General features: G+C 38.7%; 1 protein-coding gene across 1 annotated transcript; it reads left to right on the top strand.

The window, feature by feature from the left end:
- The first annotated feature begins 562 nt into the window (after positions 1-562).
- VBP1 (VHL binding protein 1) lies at positions 563-24,221 on the top strand. The gene is made up of 6 exons (XM_037064225.1): positions 563-693; positions 7,382-7,506; positions 17,301-17,367; positions 18,649-18,747; positions 21,842-21,980; positions 23,162-24,221. Exons 1-6 carry the CDS (start codon positions 601-603, stop codon positions 23,230-23,232), a joined length of 594 nt encoding a protein of 197 aa, XP_036920120.1. The 5' UTR covers positions 563-600; the 3' UTR covers positions 23,233-24,221.
- The last annotated feature ends 1,851 nt before the right edge of the window (positions 24,222-26,072 follow it).

Consider the following 26,072-nt stretch of genomic DNA (forward strand, 5'->3'; position numbering starts at 1 on the left):
CATTTTAATCACTTATTATTACATATGTGTTCTCTAAGGGAAGTGACATTTGCCCTTTATTCATAAAGGGCCAGGTTCCTGGTAGGCATGGTGTGAGTGGATGGAGTGCCACCTACCCTTTTAAGGGGATGAAGTCCCCTTAAAAGGCCAGCAAACCCGCTGGTATGCCGGGACCAGAGCCCTGGGGTGGCGTCTGTGTTCCAGTTTCTCGTGTATCCGGTCGCTGTGAAGGCCATCCGGGAGGAGGATGCCTGTTCTGGGGTGGCAGCAAGGTCCCATTCGGTCCCGGATTTCCAGGGTCCTCTAGCCCTGCCCACCTACAAAATTCCAGAGATCCCTTTTCCCAGGAGTCGAAATTGGTACTTCCCACAGAGCCAGCTACTCCTTCACGGCCCTACCATACACGTCACTCACCTGCGCGCAGCCAATCGGCACCCACCGGTTGGGCCTCGAGGGCGAAGGGGCGGTTACTTCCTCCTAGCCTACAAATGTGAGTACTCACAAGCGAGGGGCGGGCCTGTAGATGTTAGAGAGCCAATCACGGGCCCCCCGGCACCTGGCGACCGAAGAGGCGGTTAGTCGCGCGCTTTACTCCTCAAAATGGCCGCCGCTAAAGATGGTTGTGGCTTAGGAAAAGTGGCTGTAGGGAACGGGCGGCGGCTCCACTTAGGGATTCCTGAGGCCGTGTTTGTGGTAAGATACATGCTGGTCCTAGGCGTCTTGACACTATGCCGCAATCCTTCCTTCTTGGCCCATACGTTCACCCTGGTCTCGACTATTGGGGAAAGAGTTGAGCTAAAAACCTGGGAGAGAACGCCCCTTCCCCTTTCTCCCTCCAAGCCTGGGCAGTTTTAGCGGTGCTGGGACTCGCCCGGGGTAAAGTCAGTCCCAGAAGGCCCGAGAAGAAGGCCTGGGGCGGGAGGACTCGGGAGCGAGGGGCAACCGACTCCTACCCTCGAACGCCAGGTTTCATCCCCTTAGACATGGAAAAGGGGAAGCCGTGAGAAGCTTGAGACAGCCTAGATGCCGGAGAGACCGTCAGATAAATGGTGACTTAGGATGTAATGAGTGGGCACAACTGCTGGTGCTCAAGTGTGAAAATAGGAAACGAAGCCTAGTCTGTTAAAGGAATGGAGTGAGTGCTCTGTTGCCTTAGAGGAGGAATGGGAAAAGAGAGTGATTGGAAAGTAGGATAGGATGAGAATGTGAAGTCCTTGTTTGTTCTGCTGAGGAATTGAGGCTTTATCCAGTAGGCAATGGGCTGTCTATAGAAGGTGTCTAAATAAAACCACAATATAATCGTTTTTGGTTTTGGGTACATCATTCTAAAAAGTAATTTGGAAGCTCCTCAAAACAGCGAGACCAACCCAAGTCCAAACAAAGAAAAAAGTAGATGCATTCTTCCGTCAGGCTATTCTAGAAATGGTATTTGAATAATGAGAGAAAATGTGACTGGCCTTCCAGGCTAGTGTTATCTGTCTTTTCCTACTCAGTTCTGGTTAAGCTACTATAAATTCTTAATGGAATTTTCTCGACCTTTTGGTTTATAACTTATATTGCCTTGTCTCTACCTTTTTGTTAATCATATCTTACATGCTGCAAAAGCCCCATTTCTTTTATTTAAACCCCTTTTATATACACTGTATGTTGCATATTTGTATTTGCTGATTCAGTTTTGTATTTATTTTCTTCAATTATTTTGTGTCTTTTCCTTGAGCTGTATCACTTATTTTGTTGCATTTATCTCCCAGCTAATGATAACAAGATACCTAATGCTTTGTAAGTCTAGGAAAGGTAGGTACTGTTATCTCTAATTTGTAGGTCGTGAAACTGAGGCACAGAACCCTTGAGTAACTTGCCCCAAGCCACACTGGGTGTGTAAATGAGTTATTCGTGATTCTACTTATACATGCTCTGCCACTGGGAGGAAAAGGAGGTATTTATCTTGTTCATTGACATTTTCTCCTGGTCCTAGCACAGTGCCTAATGCATAGTATAAATGTATAACTAGACGTCAAACTGCATTTCCATAATGCTTTAAATTCTACATTATGGTGCTCAGCTGGAGTTGGGTTTAAAAATCTAATTCAATTTTTAATTGGATTGTTTGTTTCATGTTGACTTGTATGAGTTCTTCATATATTTTAGGTATTAACCCCTTGTTGGAGCTATTACTTACAAATATCATCTCCCATTTGGTTGGTTGCCTTTTTGTTTTGTTGGCAGTTTCGTTTGCTGTGCAGAAGCTTTGAAAACATTATGCTAAGTGAAATAAGTCAGAAAAAGCTAAGAACTATATGATTTCCCTTATGTAAGATATAAAACTGAAACTCATAGACACAGACAACATAAGAGTGGTTACCAGAGGGAAGGGGGTGGGTGTAGTAAAAGACAAGGGGGCTCAAATACATGGTGATGGAAGCTGATTTGACTTTAGGTGGTGGATACACAATGCAAAATACAGATCATATATCTCAGAAATGTACACTTGAAACCTATATGATACTATTAACTAATGTCACCCCAATAAATTTAATTTAAAAAATCTAATTCACCCTGGCTGGTGTAGCTCAGTGGATTGAGTGCAGGCCTGCGAATCAGAGGATCGTGGTTCGATTCCCAGTCAGGGCACATGCTTGGGTTGCAGGCCAGTTCCTGGCAGGGGACACGCGATACATTGTATGTCCCCAGCAGAGGCAACCATGCGTTGATATTTCTCTCCCTCTCTCCTTCTCTTCCCCTCTGAAGATAAAATCTTTAAAAAAAATCTAATTCAGGAGGATGAAGTTTATTGGAGGGCTATGTAAAGTCTGATCTTCAAATACATTTTTCCCTAAAATGTTTTTAATAGTTTATTTTTTATTGTATTTTTCATTACTATTTATCCCCCCGTATACCCTCTTCCATTTACCCCAGTCCCCCGCAATCTCCACACTGTTATCCATGTTCATGAGTCCTTTTTCTTTTTTGCTTCATACTCCACCCCCAACCCCCTCTAGAGCTGTCAGCCCCCTAAAATTTTATGTTTTTTTTAAGACTTAAAATTTCTACCAAGACGATAATTTTTGGTGATTATTTTAATGTTCCCAAACTAATGGGAATGGCATGGTATTGTAGGAAGAATATTGGCTTCTAACTAGACCATGGTTTGAATCCTGCCTCTACTTCCCAATTGCTGCTTAGTCTTGAGCATATTATTATGTTGCTTTGAGACTCAGTTTCTTTAACTGAACTAAGGATAATGATACTTAGAGTTGCTATGAGAAACAGGAAATGTACTTTCAGTATTGCAAGTTGATGCTTAATATACAGTTGTCCCTCGGTATCCATGGGGATTTGGTTCCAGTGTCTACCTGCTCTCATATAAAATCCACAGATGCTCAAGTTCCTTTTATAAAATGGTGTAGTATTTGTATTTAACCTACACACATCCATGTTCTCCCAAATACTTTAAATCACCTCTAACATGTGATTACATGATTACATGTAATACCTAATACAATGTAAATGCTATGTAAATAGTAGTCATATTGTTTAGGGAATAATGACAAGAAAAAAGGTCTGTACATGTTCCCAGGACAGATGCAACCATTGTAGGGCTAATTACATAGTACACATCAGCAACAACATAACATTTTTTTCTAATATTTTCAAACTTTGGTTGAATCCAGGGATGTTGATGATGCAGAACCTGTGGATGCAGAGGGCTAACTGTATATTAGTTTCCGTGATGATAGGAGGCAACGTACCATACTGGATAGAAGTCAGATCTCTTCCTTTTCCCATTTCCAGTGATGCAGTAATTTGTTTTCTTTTACTACTTGACTGTACTTTTCCCTGTTGTCCGGTTGCTGTCCTCGTCATCTCTCATTATCCTGTTCAGATATGACATCCCTGTAGTTTTTCCTGACCACACTATTCCAAGGTGGAATTCTTGGCACTTCATCTGTTCTCTTAGCCTATTGTATTATAGACATAGCTAATGTTTGTTGAATGGTTATGAGCTTTCATGTACTCTTCTAAGCATTTTACACATGCTAACTCATTTTTTAAAAATATATTTTATTGATTATGCCATTAGAGTTGTCCCATTCCCCCCTTCATTCCCCTCCACCCTGCACACTCCCTCTCCCACCATCCCCACTTTAGTTTATGTCCATGTATCACAAGTTCTTTAGATCCTGTATTTCCCATACTATTCTTGCCCTCCCCCCTGTCTATTTTCTACCTACCATCTATGCTACTTATTCTGTGTACCTTCTCCCCCCTTCTCCTCCTCCCACTCCCCTGTTGCTAACCCTCCATGTGATCTCCATTTTTATGGTCCTGATCCTGATCTAGCTGTATGCTTAGTGGACTTTTGTTTTAGGTGTGGTTGCTAGTAATTGTGAGTTTGCTGTCTTTTCACGGTTCATATTTTTTATCTTCTTTTTCTTAGATAAGTCCCTTTAACATTTCATATAATAAGGGCTTGGTGATGATGAACTCCTTGAATTTGACCTTATCTGAGAAGCACTTTATCTTCCCTTCCATTCTAAATGAAAGCTTTGCTGGATAGAGCAATTGTGGCTGTAGGTCTTTGGATTTCATGACTTGGAATACTTCTTTCCAGCCCCTTCTTGCCTGTAAGGTCTCTTTTGAGAAATCCGCTGACAGTCTGATGGGAACTCCTTTGTAGGTGACTGTCCCCTTATCCCTTGCTGCTTCTGGGTTTCTCTCCTTCGTTTTAATCTTGGCTAATGTAATTATGATGTGCCTTGGTGTGTTCCTTCTTGGGTCCACCTTCTTTGGGACTCTGAGCTTCCTGGACTTCTTGGAGGTCTATTTCCTTTGCCAGACTGGGGAAGTTCTCCTTTATTATTTGGTCAAATAAGTTTTCCACTCGTTGCTGTTTCTTTTTGCCTTCTGGCACCCCTGTAATCCAGATGTTGGAACGTTTCAAGATGTCCTGGAGGTTCCTAAGCCTCTCCTCATTTTTTTGAATTCTTGTTTCTTCATTCTTTTGTTTGGTCATTTTTTTCTTCCTTCTGGTCCACTCCCTTGATTTGAGTCCCAATGTCCTTTCCATCACTATTGGTTTCCTGTGTATTTCCCTTCATTTCAATTAGATTAGCTTTCATTTGTTCCTCTAATTTGTGACTAAAATCAACCAGTTCTATGAGCATCCTGATCCACCAATGTTTTGAACTGTGTATCTGATAGGTTGGCTCTGGGGCTTTGGGCTGTTCTGCTTGAGCCATAATGTTTTGGTCTGTTTGTGCCTATTATGTATGAGTGGTGGAACCTTAGGTGTTCACCAGGGTGGGGCAACCCAGTCGCTGGGTTGTTATGCTGTTTGTGGGAGTGGGGTCAGAGGGGGCAGTGGCATTTGTTCCACTCTCTTTCAGATTTTGGTCCCCTCTGCTGCTTCCCACAAGCAAACCGGGCCCCCCTGGTGCTGGCTCCCAGGTGTGTGGGCCTGTGCACCCTCCAGGACCCTGTGGGTCTCTCCAACAAACTCTCTGTGAGTCTGGGAGCTTCTCCTGGCACCTCGACCCCCAAAGTTTTTCCAATTGGTGCTTTTAGGCTTTAATTCCCATTGCTGGGGCCCTAGCCTGTGTGGTCTGTCTCACTGCTCCCTTGTTCACTTGGTTTATCTGCGTGTGAATGTGTGACCATGATCAGCCAGCTGCCTTGCGCCCCCACTGGGTCTGCCCATTGCCATCCCATGCCTGGGATCTGCCAACTGGCGTCTGCACACTGGGTCGGTCTGGCCACTTTTTCCTGCGGGACCCCACTCCACCAGCTGGTGACTCCACCCCTCTTACTGGTCTGGCTGAATGGTTTGTTGTTGTCGGACTTCTGTACAGTTTAATTTTTTCTGTTTTGGTAGCATTTTTGTTACTAAAACTTTGTTGTCTTTAAACTTGGTTGTGCGAGGAGGCACAGTGTTTCCACCTACGTCTCCGTCTTGGCTAAAGTCCCTTTCTTTCCTTTCACATGCTAACTCATTTAATACCCTGTTAGGAAGGGATATTTTTTTTTATTTTACAGGTAAGGAAATTGAGGCAAAAAGAGAGGTTAAATAACTTTCTTGAGGTCAACACATTTAGTATTTGATAAAGAAAGGATACAAACCAGGCAGCCCCATCTTTTAACCACAGTCCTACGCTGCTGTAGTTAATTCTCCATGCTAGGTAGACTCTAACTCCTAATAACATGGACCATGTGCTTGAAACTTTGACTTACTTCTCTTTTCTGCAGTGACCCTTCTAGGAAGATGCTGTCTGTATTTTACATGCACAGCTCAGCCATTGTCTCAGCTTCACCTTTTCAATTTCTTTTACCATGTCTCTAGTTTGATGGCTTCATAGTTCACTCCCTTGATGTGTTTCTCTTCCTTTTTCTTCTTGCTTTGTTTTAGATAAAATATTCCCTTGTGGTTAGTAAACATGACTAAGAATAATGATGTGGAAAGCCCTGGTTGGTGTAGCTCAGTGAATTGAGCACGGGCCTGTGAACCAAAAGATCACGGTTCAATTCCCCGTCAGGGCACATCCCTAGGTTGCAGGCCAGTTCCCAGTAGGGGCCAGTTCCCAGCAGGGGATGCACCAGAAGCAACCATACAGTGATATTTCTCTCCTTCTCTCCTTCCCTTCTCTTCTAAAGATAAATAAATAAAATTTTTAAAAAAGAATAATGATGCGGACGGAGATACCAGAAATCGTAAGATGATTGTATTTAACTTACTTATGAATGAAGGACCAGTAGGTAGTGTACATTTTAAAAAATGCCATTTGGCTACCACCAGCACAAAAACTAAAACAGAAAAGAAATTAAAAATGCCATTTGGTTTCACTGATTTTTGTTTTGCTTAATTGTTCTTGTACAAAGGATTGTTCTGTTTCCCTTTTTTACATTTGCTTTTATTTCAACCACTTGATACCTAAGGAGGTATTGTGGTTTGCCTTGGGAACCTAATGACCATATTTAGCATGATTTCTATGGTAGTAGTTGCTGAGTTAAAAATTAAGTTAACAAAATCAGTAATTTTGGCATACAGTCTGTTCAGTTGTTCTGTTGCTAGGGCACATGACTAGGCAATATGTTTGTTGGTAACTTTCATTTTTACTACTAGGGTCCCACAGGAGATGCATAAAGTAGGCAAGGCCATTCTTTTCCTCTACATAAATAAAAAGAGGAAGGTAGAGGAAGAATAAATTAGTTACCAAATGGATGTGCACTGTCTGAAGTGATCTAACGTTTTAAAATTACTTTTTTAGTTAAAAAATGCCTTGGGTAAAAATCAAATTTTTTATTTTATGTTTTAAAAATAGAACTAAAGAAGTAAAAATTAGAGGTATAATTGTAAAATTTGAAGTGAATTATTTTTCATTTAAAGGAAGATGTAGATTCCTTCATGAAACAGCCAGGGAATGAGACTGCAGATACAGTACTAAAGAAGCTGGATGAGCAGTACCAGAAGTATAAGTTTATGGAGCTCAACCTTGCTCAAAAGAAAAGGAGGTAAGTGTAGAAATTTCCAACTTTAAAAAAAATTAATGTTGGGTGGCTTAAACTTTTAAAAAATTGACATGTTGAAATGATAATGCTTTGGAAGAACTGGATAAATAAAATACATTAGTAAAATTATTTTTAAAATGAAAATTAAAAAATTGAGCCATAATGTACATACAATAAAATATCCAAATATTGAGTGTTCACTTTAATGAATGTTGACAAATATAGTCACATTTATAACCATTAACCAGATCAATATATAGAACATTTCTACTACCTGAGGAAGTTCCCTCCTACTGCTTTCTGACCAATCCTTCCCACTCTCAGAGACAATCACTGTTCAGATTATCTTTACTATGAGTTACTTTTGTCTGTTCTTGAAATTATATATAAATGGAAGCATTTAGCAACTATTGTTTTTTGTCAGGTTTCTTATACTTAGAGGAATGCTTTGAGAGTCATCTGTGATGTGTGTATTAGAAAATTAGTTTTTCTTTAGTGCTGAGTAATGTTCCATTGTATGTGGATGTACCACAAATTTCGTCTGTTTGCCTGTCAGTGGACATTTGGGTTGTTTACCCATATGGTTTTAAGTTTTTCTATGGATATGTTTTTTTATTTCTCCTGGATAAATTACCTAGGGGTAGAGTTACTGATTTGTGTAGTAAATCTCTGTTTAATTTTATGAGAAACCCCCAAATGTCTTCCAAGGTGGTTATACCATATTACATTTCCAGTAATTAAGTTGGGTTCCAGTTGTTCCATGTCCTCATCAGCACTTGGTATTGTCAGTCTAAAGATAGCTTTGAAAACATAATAGAATGACTGTTGAAGACCTATTATTTCAAAGCATCTAGGATTATAATAATATTTTCTATATCTACTTCATTTGTCTAATATTGCTGATGAGATGAGACACCCACAGATGTTACGATTTTCCCAAGATTTCATAACTAACAGGCGTATGACAGAGGTTTCCTTGCTCTTACTCCTTTATTCCTCTGTATTTTATAGTAGCTTATAAAGTAAATTTACTATAATAAATATTTATGGATATCTGCTATGTATATGTACTAGTATTCTACTGTCAGTTAAATATTTATAGAATTCCTAGGAGGTGCCACATACTTTTTTGGGTGAAAGAAGGTTCAGTATCTGTTTTCAATAGGGACACAGTCTAAGGGCATGATATGTATGTAAACAAAGTGACTATACAAAGTATAGCAGTTGAAGTGTTCTGATCCAAAGTAATGAGTTAGCACAGGGGAAGGTGTCATCTGGAGGGGGATGAGGAGGTTCAGGAGAAGCTTCCTAGAGGATCAAGTTGCTGTGCAGAATTTTGAAGGCTGGTTATGAGTTTGGAGGCAGAAAAGTGAAGAAGGGTATTCTGGGCATAAGGTATCATTTATGCAAAGGTACAAGTTTGTTTTTAGATATGTTTTCTCATTTGATTTTAGTGATAATTGGGGAAATTTGAGTAAGGGCTGGGTATTAGATAAGATGTAAAGTGACTGACATGGACAAATGGAGAGTATTAACTGAAAAACCCAGGATGAAAAACAGTATGAACAATATGCTCTCATTTTGGAAAGAATGTACACAGAAATAGCTGGAAAAATCTGTAATAATGGTCTGTTAACAGTAGTCATCTTTGGGTGTTGGGAATATGTTGTTTTTCTTATTTTGCCTGTTTGTATTCTTAATTTTCTACAATATTCATGTACTGCTTTTGGAATAAAAGTTTATTTCAAAAAGAAGAATAAGGTCATTGGCTTTGACATCACCTACAGTGAGGTTATAGATAGAAAAGAAAATGGACCTCAGGACTGAGTCCTGGGACAGAGGAGGGAGTTTGCGTATCAAAGTTACATTTTTTCAGCCCTGGTCAAGTGGCTCATTTGGTCGGAGCATCGTCACATACACCAAAAAGTTGCGGTTTTTATCCCTGGTCTTGGGTGCATGTGGGAGGCAGCTGATCGGTGTTTCTCTCACATTGATATTTCTCTTACTTTCTCCGTATCTCTCTTACTCAGATCAATTAATCTCTTCTCAGGCGAAGATTTAAAAAATTATATTTTTCCAGACTACCTCTTGAGACTGGGCTCTTTGAGTGACCAGGCCTCAGGTGGTTGCCCAAGTTCGAGCCGGTACTAGTTTGCTTCTTACTTTCTTGGCATTGTTCTTATCACTTTGGCCCTTCTTGAATCCCAGAACTGAACACCTATAAAGTAAAAGTTATGCTGCTAACTCTAGTACTGTAGTATAGTAGGATATTCACTCCAGGTTTACATATGCTCTAGGCCCGAATGTGAGTGATAAAAATTGCAGTGTATATGTGCAGCCTGTCTAATTAGGTGTACTTGGTTTATATATATTGGTGAACAAAACAGACATTCCCTGCCCTTGGAGGGGTTACAGTCTGGTGGGGTCTAGGGAGTAAACATACAATTCAATACAATTAATACTTACTGGGCAGCTGATATGGGTCAGGCATCATCCTAGGTCCTTAGGATACATCAGTGAACCAAACAGGTAAGAATTTGTGCCTTCATGGAGCTGACACTGCAACCAGAAGTAAATTATATAGTAGCTTAGAAAGCAATAAGCACTATGGAGATAGGAATATGGAGTAAAGAGTGCGGAGTGTCAGAGGTGGTGGCTACTAAGGGTTTTGAACAGAGGAATGACATGATCTCATTTTCTATTTTTAAGTATTTTTTGACTGTGCTATTACAGTTGTACCATTTTCCTTCTTGATCCCCTTCTGCCCTGCACCCTCTCCCTCCACCATCCCCCCTGCCTTAGTTCATGTCCAGGGGTCATACATAGAAGTTCTTTGGCTTCTTCATTTCCTATATTCTTAATCTGCCTCTATTTTGTGCCTACCTTTTATGTTTCTTATTCCCTGTACATTTCCCCCCATTCTCTCCCTCCCCTTCTCCATTGATAACCCTCCATGTGATCTCCATTTCTGTGATTCTGTTTCTATTCTGCTTGTTTGTTTAATTTGTTTTTGTTTTTTAGGTTCAGTTGTTGATAGCTGTGAGTTTGTTATTTTACTGTTCATAGTTTTGGTCATCTTCTTTTTCTTAGATCTAAGTCCTTTTAACATTTCATATAATAAGAGCTTGGGGATGATAAACTCCTTTAACTTGACCTTATCTGGGAAGCACTTTATCTGCCCTTCCATTCTAAACGATAGCTTTGCTGGATAGAGTCATCTTGGATGTAGGTCCTTGCCTTTTCATGACTTTGAATACTTTTTTCCATCCCCTTCTTTCCTGAAAGGTTTCTTTTGAGAAATCAGTGGCTAGTCTTATGGGCATTCTTTTGTAGGTAACCGTCTCCTTTTCTCTTGCTGCTTTTAAGATTCCCTCCTCATCTTTAATCCTGGATAATTTAATTACGATGTGTTTTGGTCTGTTCCTCCTTGGTTTCTACTTATTTGGGACCCTCTGACCTCCCTGGACTTGCTTGTCTATTTCCTTAAGCAGAAATGGGAAGTTCTTCACTATTTTTTCAAAATAGTTTTCAATTTCTTGGTCTTCCTCTTCTCCTTCTGTCACAACTATGATTCAGATGTTGGCACATTTAAAGTGGTCCCAGAGATTCCTCAACCTCTCCTCATTTTTTGTATTCTTGTTTCTTCATTCTGTTCCAGTTCAATGTTTATTTCTTCCTTCTATTCCAAATTGTTGATTTGAGTCCCGCTTTCCTTCCTGTCACTGTTGGTTCCCTCTATATTTTTCTTTGTTTCACTTTGTATAGCCATCACTTCTTCCTTTATTTTGCACTCAGTCATTTTTGTGAGCATCCTGGTTTTGAACTCTGATAGGTTGGCTATCTCCTCATCACTTAACTCTTTTTTTGGAATTTTGATCTGTTCTTTCAGTTGGGCCATATTTCTTTGTCTTGGTGCACCTGTTAGGTTGTAAAGGGTGGAGCCTTAGATATTGCCAGGAAGAGGCAACTCATTTGCCTGTGTTGTGGTGCTGTATGTGGAGGAGGGGTCAGAGAGGGAACAGTGCCACTTGCTCAGCTGTTGCCCTGTTTTCAGTCACTTACCCCGCTATCCAAATTGCACCTTTCTGATGCTGATTCCCAGGTGGGTCAGTTTGTGTATGTTCTAGGACCCCATAGGTCTCTCTAACCGAGTTCCTGGGAGACTGGCAGTTTTTCCTACTGCCACAACCCCCACAGATTTTTACAACCAGAGGTTTTTGAAGCTTTAGTTTTCAACATTGGAACCCTGGGTTTTGTCTGTCTCGTTCTCTAGTTATTCCTCCTGGTTTATCCACATGTAAATGTGGGACTGCCTGCTCTGCCAGCCACCACTTTACTGGGTGTCCTCTCTGCCCTGGCTTCCCATCTCCGCCCCTCCTGCAAGTCTAGATGAATGTTTCTTCTTTAACTCCTTGGTTGTTGGACTTCCATACAGTTTGATTTTCTGGCAGTTCTTGTTGTTTGTTGTTTTTAAATTGGTTGTTTTTCTTCTTTTGGTTGTGTGAGGAAGTGAAGCATATCTGCCTATGCCTCCATCTTGACTGGAAGTCCTGATTTTCTTCTGTTATTATATGACTCACTTGGATTGGTAATATTCTTAAGAAGAGCTGAACCAAAGACATCAGTTAGGAGGTCCTTTCACTAATCTGGATTCAGTGGTGGCATTGGTAGGAAAGAGTCATATTCTGAATCTGCTTTGAAGTTGGAGCCAGTATAATCCTGTGGATTGGAGATAAGAGGTGGAAGGGAGGCATGGAAGATGGCTCCCAGGACTAAGCAACTGAAAAGGAGAATTACCATCTAAGATGAAGAAGACTAGGTGGCGCTGGTTTGGGGGAGGATCAGGAGTTCAGTTCTAGACACATTTAAAATGCCTTTTGGACATGTAAGTGGAGATGGTAAGTGGGCAGTTAAGTATTTGAGTCTGAATTTTGGGAACCATCTGTGCTGTATTTAAAAATTTGGTAGTCATTTAAAGTTTCTTGAGCTCCATCACCAAGAGAGTGCATATAGGGGAAGAGATCAAAGATCTGGGCACTCACTGCAACAGTAAGAAGTTTGGGAAAAGAGTGATAACCACCAAACCAGACTGAGAAGAGTTGGTAGTGAGGTCAGGTAAACCAGGAGACCATAGGGTTCTGGAAACCAAGCTTAAGAGAACGTATCTTGGAGGAGGGAATGATCATACGCTGTGTCAAATGCTGCTGATGACTCAAAAATATAAGGACTGAGAATGGACATGGACTCAGCAAAGTGGAAGTCATTGGTATTCTGGGTGGGAACAGTGTCTAGTGCTTAAATAGAAAGGGCAGAATTGGAGAAAATGCATATGGAAAACTTTAGAAAAGTTTAACTCATTTTAGTAGTGAATTGGTTATCTTTTGTGTGTGTCAGAATTTTTAACACATTGAATACTAATCCTTTTAGGTTATATGTGGGAGAAAGTTTTCTTCCTTTTTAAATTTATCACTTTTCTTTCCTTGTGGTTTATTTTGATTAGACCAGGGGTGTCAAACTTCTTTTCACCGGGGGCCACATCAGTCTTGTGGTTGCCTTCAAAGGGCTGAATGTAATTTCAGCTCCGTTACAGTTAAGGAGTAGTTACATTTATACAGTCCTAAAATTATTTTGGCCCTTTGAAGGCAACCTCGAGGCTTATGCAGCCCCCAGTGAAAATGAGTTTCATATCCCTCGATTAGATGTTCTTAATTTATATGTTTTCAGTCAAAATTTCCCTTAATAATTAGTGCTTTTGGTATCTTGTTTAAGAAATCCTATCCTGTATTTCATCTTCAAAAAGATAAACCCCTATATTTTCTTCTAAGAATTATAAAATTTTGCTTTACATATTTAGCTTCTTAATTCATCAGAAATTTATTTTTACATGTGGTATGTAGCAGCCCTTGATTTCTTTTTTTTAATGAGTATGCCATGGACATACTATATGACTTGGTACCATTTAATTTTTATTTTAAAATTCCAGCTGTGATCTAAATACCCTTTATAAAGTCCTATTTAACAATCTTTTTCCTTAATGTTAGCTAGTGCTTTTTATATTCTGTTTCAGAAATACTTGCCTATCCCAAGTTCATGAAGATACTCTTAATATTTTATTCTTAAAGCTTTATTGATTTATCTTTTGTATTTAGATCTATAATCTATGGGTTATTCAGAAGTGTGTTGCTGAATTCCAAAGCATTTGTGGTATTTTCAACCATGTTTCTCTGTCCTCTCTACTTACTATACATTGATAGTTGGACATACCTTCTTGGTCATATTAAGGCTTTTTGGCAACACTTCTTCATAAGTTTGTGTGCTTTTCCATTAAGAGACAGATAGTATATAGTTGTCCCTTTTTATGATACTCAATGCTTAGATCTATTAATTATTAATTGCAAAATGATGATGTTCTAATTCAGTTCTTTCTTTTTTATTTATTAATAAACTGGCATATTTCTATAAAAAGAAATGCCCCCTCATGTACTATTCAGTAAAAGTGGCTGTAGGAAATCAGCTCACCTTTCAGTTTCTTCCCTTGAAGAAGTCTTAGCCCTGTAGGTCTATCACCTCAGCAGTTCTCTGCTGCCTTCCAGCACAGAAGGTGTACTGTATTTTTCAGACCATAAGACACGCCTAGGTTTTAGAGGAGGAAAATAGGTAGAAAAAAACTTCGAAGCAAAAAAATGTGGTAAAATATTTAGTAACATAAATAACATAATATTTCACCAATGTAAATGTAAACAGAACTCAACAGCAGCATTAACAATCATTATTCCTCCCAGGTAGGGGTGGGATGTGTGTGTTATGGTCCAAAAAAATATGTTATTTTTCTCTATTTGAGCAGTTAGAGGTGAAAGTACTGGTCTGTTGCCACCTTAAACTGAAACAATTTTTATTTTTTAGTCTATCTTATTTAGGTGCATACAATCTGAAAATTATGTCTTCTTGGTGAATTTAACCCTATATAAAATAGTACTTATTGTGTTAAAATCTAAATTGTTGGATACTTAAGCCATCCCAGCTTTCTTTTGGCTAATATTACTTGGTGTACCTTTTTCAATACTTTTTATGAATAAAGCACCTATAAATATCTATGTGCAGGTTTTGTGTTGATATAAGTATTCAATTCCTTTGGGGAAATACCAAAGGAATGTGATTGCTGGATTGTATAGAGAGAGTACCTTTTGTTTTGTAAGAAACTGCCAAAATGTCTTCCAAAGTGACTATACCATTTGCATTCCCACCCAGCAATTGATGAGTTTCCATTGCCAGCAGCATCCTCAGCAGCATTTGGTGTTGTCAGTCTTTCAGATTTTGTCTGTTCTAATAGGTGTGTAGTGGTATCTCCTTGTTTTAATCTGCATTTCCTTGATGGCATATGATGTGGAACATCTTTTCATATGCTTATTTTCTATCTGTATTTTCTTTGAGACATGTCTGTTAAGGTCTTTGTCCCATTTTTAAATCAAGTTGCTTGTTTTCTGATTGCTGAGCTTCAAGAGTTCTTTGTATATTTTGGGTAATAGTCTTTTACCAGATATGTCTTTTACAAAGACTTTCTTCTAGTCTGTGGCTTGTCCATTCTCTTGACAATGTTTTTTTGCGGAGCATAAGTTTTTAATTTTAATGAAGTCTAGCATATCGATTATTTCTTTCATGAATTGTGTCTTTGGTGTTTATCTAGGAAATCATCACCACACTCGAGTTTATGTAGGTTTTCTCCTGTGTTACCTTCTGGGAGCTTTATAGTTTTGCATTTTGACATTTAGCTCTGTGATTCATTTTGACATAATTTTTGTGAAGTGAATTGTGGGGACGACTTTCCTCACAAGTCCCCCACTCCGCCACGGATGAAAGTAAATAAGACATGACATGATCTACTTGGGGAGGAGAGGTGGCCGATCCCTCAAGAGAGGGAAGGGCCATGAGCAGTGGCCAGTTTCTTGGGGGGAAAAGGCGTTGAGCCCCTTCCTCCAAGAGCTTTTATTGGGTTGTAATACACAGGAATACAGGGCAGCTAGGATCAAACAGTAGATAATATTTCAAAGAAATCTGAGGGCTTAGTCTGAGTCAGTGTCTGTCAGGAAGAGAGTTTTCGGGTTTCCTGCTCAAACCCTTATTATATGAATGAAAGCACTCTTAGCAGAGCAGATTTCACAGGTTTTTCAGGAATTCTTTGTCATGCCAGATTTTTCCCCAGGACATGCTCTAGCAAGGCAAGGAGCTGCACCCCTCCCCATCAGGTATTTAGGCTTAAGGGGATTAGAGCGAAGAAGTGCTTCTCCCAGAGTACAAGGAGACTCTGGCTATCTCACATAGCCAGGAGGCATGAGTCCATTGTTCACTGTTTGTTGTAGCTCTACCCCCCAAGTCCTTCCATGAAGGCCTCCCAAGTGGTTGAGTCTGGCTTAGGTTGTTCCCTGCTGTGAGGAGACTTACCAGTCAAGGACTTCCCATCATACTTTGGGGGCAGGGAGAGGAAACTGGCAGTGTTTGCTACCAGAGAGAAGCTTTGTCTCCTGTGGCGTATTCCGGAGGTCACTCACAGCCTTAGCCACGGGTGGGGGTGGGGGGTTAGGGTTACAATTCCTGAAACCAGACAGAGCGGTCCACAACAGTGTATAATGTCTGTGTCTAGATGCATTTTGTGTGTGTGTGCATGTCTGGTTGTTCCAGGATAATAGTTTTGTTAGTAAGTATAATATAAGTTACCTATTGTGTGTAATCAGTCCTATCATGCCATCCTCATTTTTTAAAATTTCTGTGTGCAAATAAATGATCCTTTTATAATTTTAAGAGTAGTTGTTCCTTAACTTGAAAATAAAGTAGCATTTATCAACTTAAAAGCTAAAGAAAAATTACCCAAAGTTTAAAAGAAGCACTAAATTATACTTTATCATAATGTGGTATGCATTTCTCACAGTGTGACAAATGCAAATACTGAGAAGCTGTCACTGTGCTTTGCTGGCATTTAGCTGATTGTGATGTGTGTGTACTAAGTGCAGTCACCAGGAGCAGCTACATTCAGCACTGGATAGGGAGTTGGTGATTTCCAGTGGTTTTAAATTTAGAATATAATATATGAATGCATGTTATTTTTAAAATTAATTTATTTAAAATTCAGTTCTAATAAAATATGGAGCCTTTGAATCATATTTGTGAAATATGGTTTCCTCTAGGAATGTTAAATAATGATGGGGTGTTTGACGTATAGAAGGGGGCTTTGTATACAGTAGGCATTGCATAAATATTTGCTATCTTATCTAAACATTTCAGTAAATATTTATATCTTAAATATCTGAAATATCTTAGATGTTTTAATAAACCACCTTTATTAACTTTATCTTAAATATGAATGCCTTAAATGTTTTATATTTGTAAATAGTCCTCAAGAACATATCAATAGAAATGAAATGAACCAGTCAGTGAAAGACAAATACCATATAATCTCACTTATATGTGGAATCTAATGAACAGAATAAACTAATGAGCAAAATAGAATGACAGGCACAGAAACATGGAGCAGACTGACAGCTGCAAGAGGGGAAGCAGGGGCTGGTTGAAAGAAGGTGAAGGGAGGAGCCAAAGCACATATATGCATGAAGCATGGGTACGGACAACTGTAGGGATTGCCCGGGGGAGTTGGGTGGAGGGGGGCAAATAGGGGAAATTGGGACAAGTAATAGTGTAAACAATAAAATATAATTTAAAAAAAGAACCTGCAAGGCTTGTAAGTCTATGTTCTAGTGTCTATTTTTGCTGCACAATACTAAATTAACCTCTTTTCTTATTCACAGGCTGAAAGGCCAGATTCCTGAAATTAAACAGACTTTAGAAATTCTGAAATACATGCAGAAGAAAAAAGTAAGTGTATTTTTGTTTGTGAATGTGAATGAGCTAGGATACTTCAGCAGAGATGTGTCTTCCTTGACTCTCTGATCACTGGTATTTCATCTGTGCTGGAAGATCCAGTCAACCTTGAACATGTGTACTGATGTTATAGTCAGTGTGCTTCCATAATAAAAGTGGTTTTGTGGCCCCCCCAATCAGGTTTAATTCTAGGGCCTATACTTCTTGGATTATTTTATTTATATGTAGTATTTACAAAATTTAAATGCAATTTGAAATTATTTTAGATACAAAAAGAAGATGTCTTATTTTGAATTAGCAGTATCTAAGGGTTTTGTTGTTGTTACTGTTCTCCCTAAGAATAAGGAATGAATCCAAGAGTTATAGAGTTGGAAAGAATCTTGGAAATTATGTTATAGATTCTCATTTGACAGTCGAGGATACAGTTACAGAGAGGTTACATTCAACCAATGTTGCATAGCTAGTTACTGGCAGAACTGGGTTTGAGAATCTTCTGAGCCTTAATCTAATACTCATTAAGTACAAACAGTCTGTAAAGATATAATTTCATAAGGATATTGCATTTAAAAGATTGTATGTGTGAATATATATGATTTATTACTTGACTGGTAAAATAAGCACATTTCTAGTACATTATTTTTTTATTATTTTTTTTAGGGAGAGGGGAAGGGATGGAGAAAGAGGGAGAGAAAAAATGGATTGGTTGCATGTGTCCCAACCAGGGACCAAACCCGCAACCTAGGCATGTGCGCTAGCTGGGGATTGAACCAACCAGTAACTTTCGCTTTGTGGAACAATGCCTAAGCAACTGAGCCACACCGGTCAGGGATTCAGTACATTATTTGATGTGGTGAACTTTGTAAAAGACTTCAGAATGCTGGGTTGGTTGGGCATGAAGCACTGATGAAGTAATAATAAAAGCTAACTCTTGTGTAGTGCTTTTTACTCTGTACCAGGCACTGGTATGTCAGTCGTGTTTGTGTTGGCCTTCAGAGGTATAGAGACTATTATTATTTGTGTTTTACAGATGAGGAACCTGAGACACAGAGAGATTAAGTGATATGCCAAATTTACTCAGGTAGTAGGTAGTTGATCCAGAATTTATGTCCCTCCATGCCTAGCCATATGGCTCCAGGCATTCATTTCTTTTACCACTATACGTAGTTTGCATGATGGTACTGATTTAAATGGCTTAGGTTCAGCTGTGAGCTCTCTCCTTTATAGCTTTGGTGTTAAACTCATCTGTTTACAGTACTGTCTTTTTTTTTTTTTAAGGAGTCCACCAATTCTTTGGAGACCAGATTCTTACTGGCAGATAACCTGTATTGCAAAGCTTCAGTTCCTCCTACTGATAAAGTGTGTCTGTGGTTGGGGGTAAGTAAACGTATTTTCCCAGCAAAAAAGTATTATTTCAGCTGTGTAAATGGTCATCTCCCTTTGACTGTTGAAGGCAGGGGTGGAATTCAAGTAGTCCATATTAGAAACTGACTGAAATTAGGAGTGTGGTGAAGATTGCCACAGAAACATGCTCAAGTCTTCCAAATAAATAAAACTGACCAAAACCCTAATTCCCTTGAACTAATGCTTTATCTCTTATATGTAACAGAAGGAAGAGCAATAGAAGTAAAATAGAAGGTACTGTTGAACCTCAAATAAATGTTTCTTCCCAGTAGGAGTTTATAAATTCTAGACTTTCTAAGATCTTTCTAAACTTAAGGGAGAAAAGATTACTACCAAAAACTTGGAGGTTGGAGTCTACTTCTTTATTTTTAAAGATCTGTTTGAAAGATTTGTTTATTTGTTTATTTTTAGACAGAGGGGAAGGAAGGGAGGGAGAAAGAGTGGGAGAGAAACATCAGTGTGTGGTTGCCTCTTGAGTGCCCCTACTGGGGACCTGGATCACAACCCGGGCATGTGCCCTGACTGGGGATCAAACCGGTGACTCTTTGGTGTTTGCAGGTCAGTGCTCAGTCCACGGAGCCACAGCAGCTAGGGCTGGAGTCCACTTTTTAAACTATACATTTCAATTTTAGTGTGTTTCATAGATCTTGGCTTTGATTTTTTTCTGTCTTACTTTTCTCAGTTCCCTAACCAAGCCAGTTCTGACTGTCAAGCTGTGCATAGGTCTTGTTACCTCAGGCAAGTTCCCATTCAAAGTAGAAGATCACGTGGCCCTCTCCCAGCTTTCCCCACCAGGAGGACTTCCCCTTGCTGCTGTTCTATTGAATCACCCCTGAAAAACATTTTAGTGCTATGAAAGATGGACAGCTTAGTACATGGGAACTCAATTCTCTGTCATTTAGCTTCTCTGGATTTTTGTTAGTTGTAATATTTTAGAGTTTGTACATTTAATTCTATACCATAATTCTCATACTTGTTTAGTTTTAGTTTTGTAAATGGAACAGCTAGTCACCCAGTGGCTCAAATCCTAGGGGTCATTCACCTTGGTTTCTCTTCCTCCACCCACATTCCATCAGCAGGTGTGGGTAAGATGATTCCATAAATTAGACTGGGACAACAGGGAACTCTCTGGTAAGAATTATGGCTGGGAGCCCACTGCACATCTCACACCAGGATGAATTCTGCCTTTGTCACATACTTACATGAAATACTGACACCATCAAAGTTTAGGTCAAGTCATAGGTGACTTATTTTGTAATCCTGAAATAGTAATATATTTTTTAGGCCACAAAAGTGAGAAATCATAAGCAAAGCCAAAAGACAACTAACAGGAAAAACATCTGTGACTCATATTGCAGCAAAGGACTAAGGTTGGCAGAGTGACTGCAGTTGTGTTGTGGCCACGTCAGTCTTGAGATGCCTATTAGACAGTCAAGTGGAGAAGCTGATTATTTGAGGAGTGACTCAACTAAGGAGAAATGTTTGGCACAGGGTACTTCCTGAAGAAAGATCGATTTTTTTTTGACGTGAATGAAATGTTTTTAAATGTATTTTATTTTTTCTTGTTAAAAGTAACCAAAGTGCAGAAATTTTCTGGGGAAAAAAGTAATAAGAAACTGTAGCAGTTGACTCTGAGGAATGAGATTGTGGGTCTGGGATTGGAAGGACATGTACTTTCCACTGAAGTTTTTTTTGTCCTGTGTGAATTGTTACAGTTTTCTAATCATCGTAGATTGTATTGTTTGGTTAATAAGTATTTTTGCAGCACCTACTTTGTGCCAAACACTTTCATTTTGTCTCATTTGATCCTTACAACAATCCTTTGAGTAATTTTTAATTTCCATTTGTCAGATGAGGAAAGTGGTTCAGGAAATGCTCTGTAGTAAGTCAGATGGTAAGAGTTCAGACTGGGAAAGGTATGGTTCCCCGCCTCCAGAGTACATGGATCCCCAAGTGTTGGTAGTAACACCAGCTCTTCCGAATGCCAGATGGAGTCACCTTGCCTTTGCCCCTAGCATCTGTTGGAAGTAGGGAGAGGGCAGTAAAAGCTAGCTACGTTTCTTTCTTTAAAAAAATATTTATTTATTTATTTATTTATTTTTAGAGGAGGGGGGACGGAGAAAGAAAGAAAGAAAGTGGTTGCCTCTTCCATGCCCCCAACTGAGGACCTGGCTTGCAATCCAGGCATATGCACTGGCTGGGAATCAACCCAGTGACCCCTTGGTTCGCAGGCCGGCACTCAGTCCACTGAGCCACACTGGCCAGGGCAAGCTAGCTATTTTTCTTTTTCTTTTTTTTTTAAAGATTTAATTTATCTTTAGAGGGGAAGGGAAGGAGAGAGAGAGAAATATCAGTGTATGGTTGCCTCTCGTGTGTCCCCTGCTGGGAACTGGCCTGCAACCCCAGCATATGCCCTGACTAGGAATCGAACCACGATCCTTTGGTTCGCAGACCCGTGCTCAATCCACTGAGCTACACCAGCCAGGGCTTCTATTTTTCTTATTGGATCAAACGTAGATGTATTTGGAAACTTTTAAATTACAGTATATTAAACTGAACTATTTAAATGGATTCAAATATAATAGTATTTAGTGTCATGATGGACTTAATAAAAAGATAGGATTTGGTATCTAAACATACCTGTTTCATCCTAATTCTCCCATTAACTAAGTAGCTATACAAGAATAAGCAACCTGACCTCTCTTAACCTGTTTTTTTTTAACTGTAAAGTTAAAGATAACTGGACTCAGCAGGGTTGTTATGAAGAGTAAATGATATAATGTATATAAATATATTCTCTAACCCCAGAGTCAATAGACTTTTATAAAAGGCCAGAGAGTAAAAAATATTTTTGGTTTTGTAGACCACTTGGTCTCTGTCACAGTACTCAGCTCTGCCACTGTGGCGTGGAAGCATAAGTGAGTGGAGAATACCTGAGTTCCAATAAAATTTAAGACAAAAGGCAGCCAACTGGATTTTGCCCAAGGACTATAGTTTGCTCAAACCCTGCTCTGACCTGAAAGCACTATGCAAATGTTTAGTAATTGTCATTACTTTCTCTCTTTAGGCTAATGTAATGCTTGAATATGATATTGATGAAGCTCAGGCATTGCTGGAAAAGAATTTATCGACTGCCACAAAGAATCTTGATTCTCTTGAGGAAGACCTTGACTTTCTTCGAGATCAATTTACTACCACAGAAGTCAGTATCCTTTCTTTAAAAAGAAACAAAAGGAGGAAAACATAAAGATGTTAACATTCTTATTTGCATTGCTTTAATGAGAAGAATATCCTTGATTCTTAGACTAGTCAGTCTTACCTCATGCCACTAACTTCTTTCTGCCCTGGCCCTCCCCCAATGCACCCTAGATTCCAGAAAATCTCCATCAGTTATTCTTCCTAAGCCTCCCAAAGTGCCATGCCCTTTGCATTTTCTGACTTTGTCCCTCCTACCTGGAATGATTTCCTGTTTACCCGGGTCACTTTTTAGCCTTCATATTTCAGCACAAGCATCAGAACATTTCTGAACTTTTTCTAACTCTCAGGGCATTTTGTAGTTCCTCTGTGCTTACTCAGCACTTTGCACATCATTCTTTATTTGGTTTCCTCATCAGACTGAGAGCTCCTCAAGTATAGAATCTGATCTGTACTTTCTCTTCTCCACAGCATGTGGCACAGTGTAGGCGTTGAATGCTTGGGCGAGGGAAGGCAAGTCTGTCTGAGGCCTTGAGTGAGGGCGATGTGTGACTGTAATGTAAAGACTTTGTCCAGAGGGTAAGAAAAACCTATGTATTTTCTAGAAGGTAACAAAAAAAACCTAGATGGCCTTGAGCATGATGATGACTTTTTGGATACAATGCCAAAGTCACGATCCATGAAAGAATTGATATGTGAGGGTCTACGCAGGGTGCTGCCTGTGGAAAGGAAAATATGTAGGTGCTTAATAAATTGAGTGAATGTCCTGTTAAGCCAAAGGGAAGGTGAAAGATAAAATTATTGATAATTAAATTGTACTAATTTAAATATTACACATCACGATATAATTTGAACGGTCTTTGAAGTTTTGTGGATGTGGGACTGTCTTTAAAACTGTTGACAGTGTCAAGTACATATTTGTTAAATATAATACCGTAGTTGATTACATATGCTAAATGATTGTTGATTTGGTGCCTTGACTTCATTTTGGTGGAATTTAGTTCCAATAATTTCTCAGCAAATAATATTACAGCAAGATGGCTCATAACACTACTTGTCCCCAGTATTTTGTGTATGTGATTTATGCCTTTGATTCATACTTAGTAATTTATGCCTTGTGTGAGTTCATACTTAGTAATTGCACCTGTTATCTTTAGAACTTCATTTGCATTTTCTTTAACAATTCTTGCAGACATGGCCAGGGTTTATAATTGGGACGTAAAAAGAAGAAACAAAGATGATTCTACCAAGAACAAAGCGTAATGCTGGCAACAAAAAATGTGGTTCAGTTTTCCAAACATGTTCTTTTAAATACTCCAAAGTTTATCCTTACAGGTTGACATAACTTTGAATGATTTTTTAACAATAAGAATGATAATTAAAACTTTAAGAAAAGATAAACACCATATTATTTATTTATAAAAACAAAATTAGTTTCAGATATTTTATGAAATTAGCAGTATTTTTATTTGTTTTGCATTTCCAACAAAGTAAATGCAACTTTCATAATTTTTTTGTTATGGGAAAAGTCTTAGTTGAAATGACTAAAAACTAATGTATGCTGTGGAGGCTGAATTCTGTACACTTTAGCACAGTTTACTTTTTCTTTATTAGCTGATGTTACTCTCCCTTGATATGGTTAAACCAATTTAGAGATAGGAAAAAGTCAGTTTGAATATTTGCCAACCTGCCTTTCTTTTAGTACATGTGGGGCTTTATGGTCCTCTGTTGCCATTATTTGTCCTATGTAAGTGGACTTTCATGAAATACTGCTTAGCCAATAACTATTTATTATAATATTCTGTGCTTTTCAGGAAATGGTCATTTGCCTTCCTAAACCTTAAGAGGGCTATTGAGACATTTTTTCTTTTCTATAAGTGCACAGTGTCTTTGCAATGCCAACATCAAGAAGTTTTCAGCCAATGTGAAATAACAAAATTACCCACTCAAAACTCTTGAGTGGGTAAGGTGATTTTGTATGTCCTGGTAGTTCTCCAAAGCAGCTGAACAGGAATATTGAGGTAAATGAAAATCTGCAACGGTTGAAAAGACTTGCGAGGTTTTTTTATCCATGATAAAACCTTATTAGGAGTTGTAGAAAATCCCCATGGAAAGCTATTGGTACAGTGGCTAGTAGTGGGTGATAGAGATTCTGGTTAAAATAGATGTATTCCATCTCTGTGTAATAAAAAGCATACTTGTATGTATTTTGTGCTTGTATTTCATGATATTAAAAGTGAGGTTAAAACTGGCATGGCACTTTTTCCATGTTACTTTTTCCAAAATTAACATGGCTGTTTTCACATATTTGTGAAGTTTATTTACTTGTCCATATAAGTTGCATGTCCCAAGAACTTCTTATGTTTGTAAGAAAAAACCTAAAATCCCATTGGAAGGAATGCAGATAAGGAAACATTTGAGAAGTTAAATCTGAAAGACACCAAAGTTCTTGAGTTAGTTTTTCTTTCATAATTTTAAATTCCCATGTTTTAGAATTTGAGGTTTGTAAACATTTTGAAATATCGTGAGTGCTGCTTTTCCTCAAACTTTACTATGGTAAGTATATAGGTACAAAATTTCTTTGGTAATATTAGTACAAGAATGATTTGCTCAGATCTTTCTTTTCTTTTCTTTTTAAGAGTGGGAGAGAAATATCAACGTGTGGTTGCCTCTCATGTGTCCCCTACTGGGGAACTGGCCTGCAACCCAGGCATGTGCCCTGACTGGGAATCAAACCTGCGACCCCGTGCTTCACAGGCTCGTGCTCAATCCACTGAGCCACACCAGCCAGGGCTCTTTTTTTAAAGATTTATTTGTTTATTTATTGACAGAGTGGAAGGGAGGGAGAGAAACATCAGTGTGTGGTTACCTCTCGCATGCCCCCTACTGGGTACCTGGCCCACAACCCAGGCATGTGCCCTGAGTGGGAATCAAACTAGTGACCCTTTGGTGCTCAATCCACTGAGCCACACCAGCATGGCAAGATCTTTATTTTCTTTAAGTCTGTGAAATTTGAGATAAGAATTTTTAGGTATTCCAGGCAGTATAAAGAGACACCACTCTTTAGAAATATGAATAAAAAAGCCAAAATTCAGTTAATTATTCAACAAACATATAAACACCTAGTATGTTTCAGGAATGGCATTAGGGTCTCCTAAGTAAAAAAAGATTTAAATTCTGCCTTAGCCAAATTGTCTTATAACATTTTACATTTTCAGAGTAATACAACTAACCCAATTTGACATGATGTTTTCAAGTTTAATTTTAATATTTGCATAATAGACCTATCAGCGATAATGGGCAAAAGATTGACTATAAAACTCCATACTGGGTAACAAATGTGTTGGAAATACAACAAATTTAACTTTTTTCCATTACAAAACAGATGTTCATTTGAGAAAATTTAGAAAATGAGGAAAAGGTTTTGTTTCACTTGTAGTTCCTCGTAATATTCTTTCATTTCTTTTTCTATGCATTAGTTTTTATAAAAACATAATTGAAATATTTTTCTGTATAATTTTTATCCTTTACTCACTTAAGATGGAATTTGCTTATTGCATAGTGCTGTAATTTTACTACTTGCATAATATTCAAACTGATGAGCCTATAGTAAACTGTAATTCACAGTTAGACATTGGGTGGTCTTAAAATTTTTTCTCTATTGTTAGTGACAACTAATTCAATTTATTTTTACATAAGATGTTAATATTTAGGCTTTCCCCCCCTGAGACTAGATTACCAAAAATGTACTTAGGAAGTTAACAATTATAGATAGCATTTTATTTTGGGGGGTTAACAGAGTAGTTTTGTCAGAAGCAACAGCAGGGGCTGATGGAAAGCACAATTCATAATCCCTACTACCCCTACCCTCCTCTACTGTGTGGACACCAGTGGCTACAGAGGGAAGGACCATACAAGGCTACATAACCAGCAAGAGACCCAGATCCAGCTCCTGAATGAATTTCCCTCCCTCTGTACCATGATGCATCACTCCTTTATTGATAACTTACGTTTGGTAAAAATATTAACTTCAATCCTTTAGTGAATGAATATTCTATAGGTTTGCCGTTCTCTGCCCTCAACTTCAGAGTGATACCTTTAAG

Source organism: Sturnira hondurensis, unplaced genomic scaffold, assembly GCF_014824575.4.
Source record: "Sturnira hondurensis isolate 20B ecotype Veracruz unplaced genomic scaffold, ASM1482457v3 Scaffold0015021, whole genome shotgun sequence".
NCBI lineage: Eukaryota > Metazoa > Chordata > Mammalia > Chiroptera > Phyllostomidae > Sturnira > Sturnira hondurensis.

Coding starts and splice junctions, on each gene's coding strand:
- VBP1 (XM_037064225.1), top strand. CDS start 601: ATGGCCGCCGCTAAAGATGGTTGTGGCTTAGGAAAAGTGGCTGTAGGG. Junction 18,748..21,841: donor AAGTGTGTCTGTGGTTGGGG/GTAAGTAAACGT, acceptor TTCTCTCTTTAG/GCTAATGTAATGCTTGAATA. Junction 21,981..23,161: donor ATTTACTACCACAGAAGTCA/GTATCCTTTCTT, acceptor CAATTCTTGCAG/ACATGGCCAGGGTTTATAAT.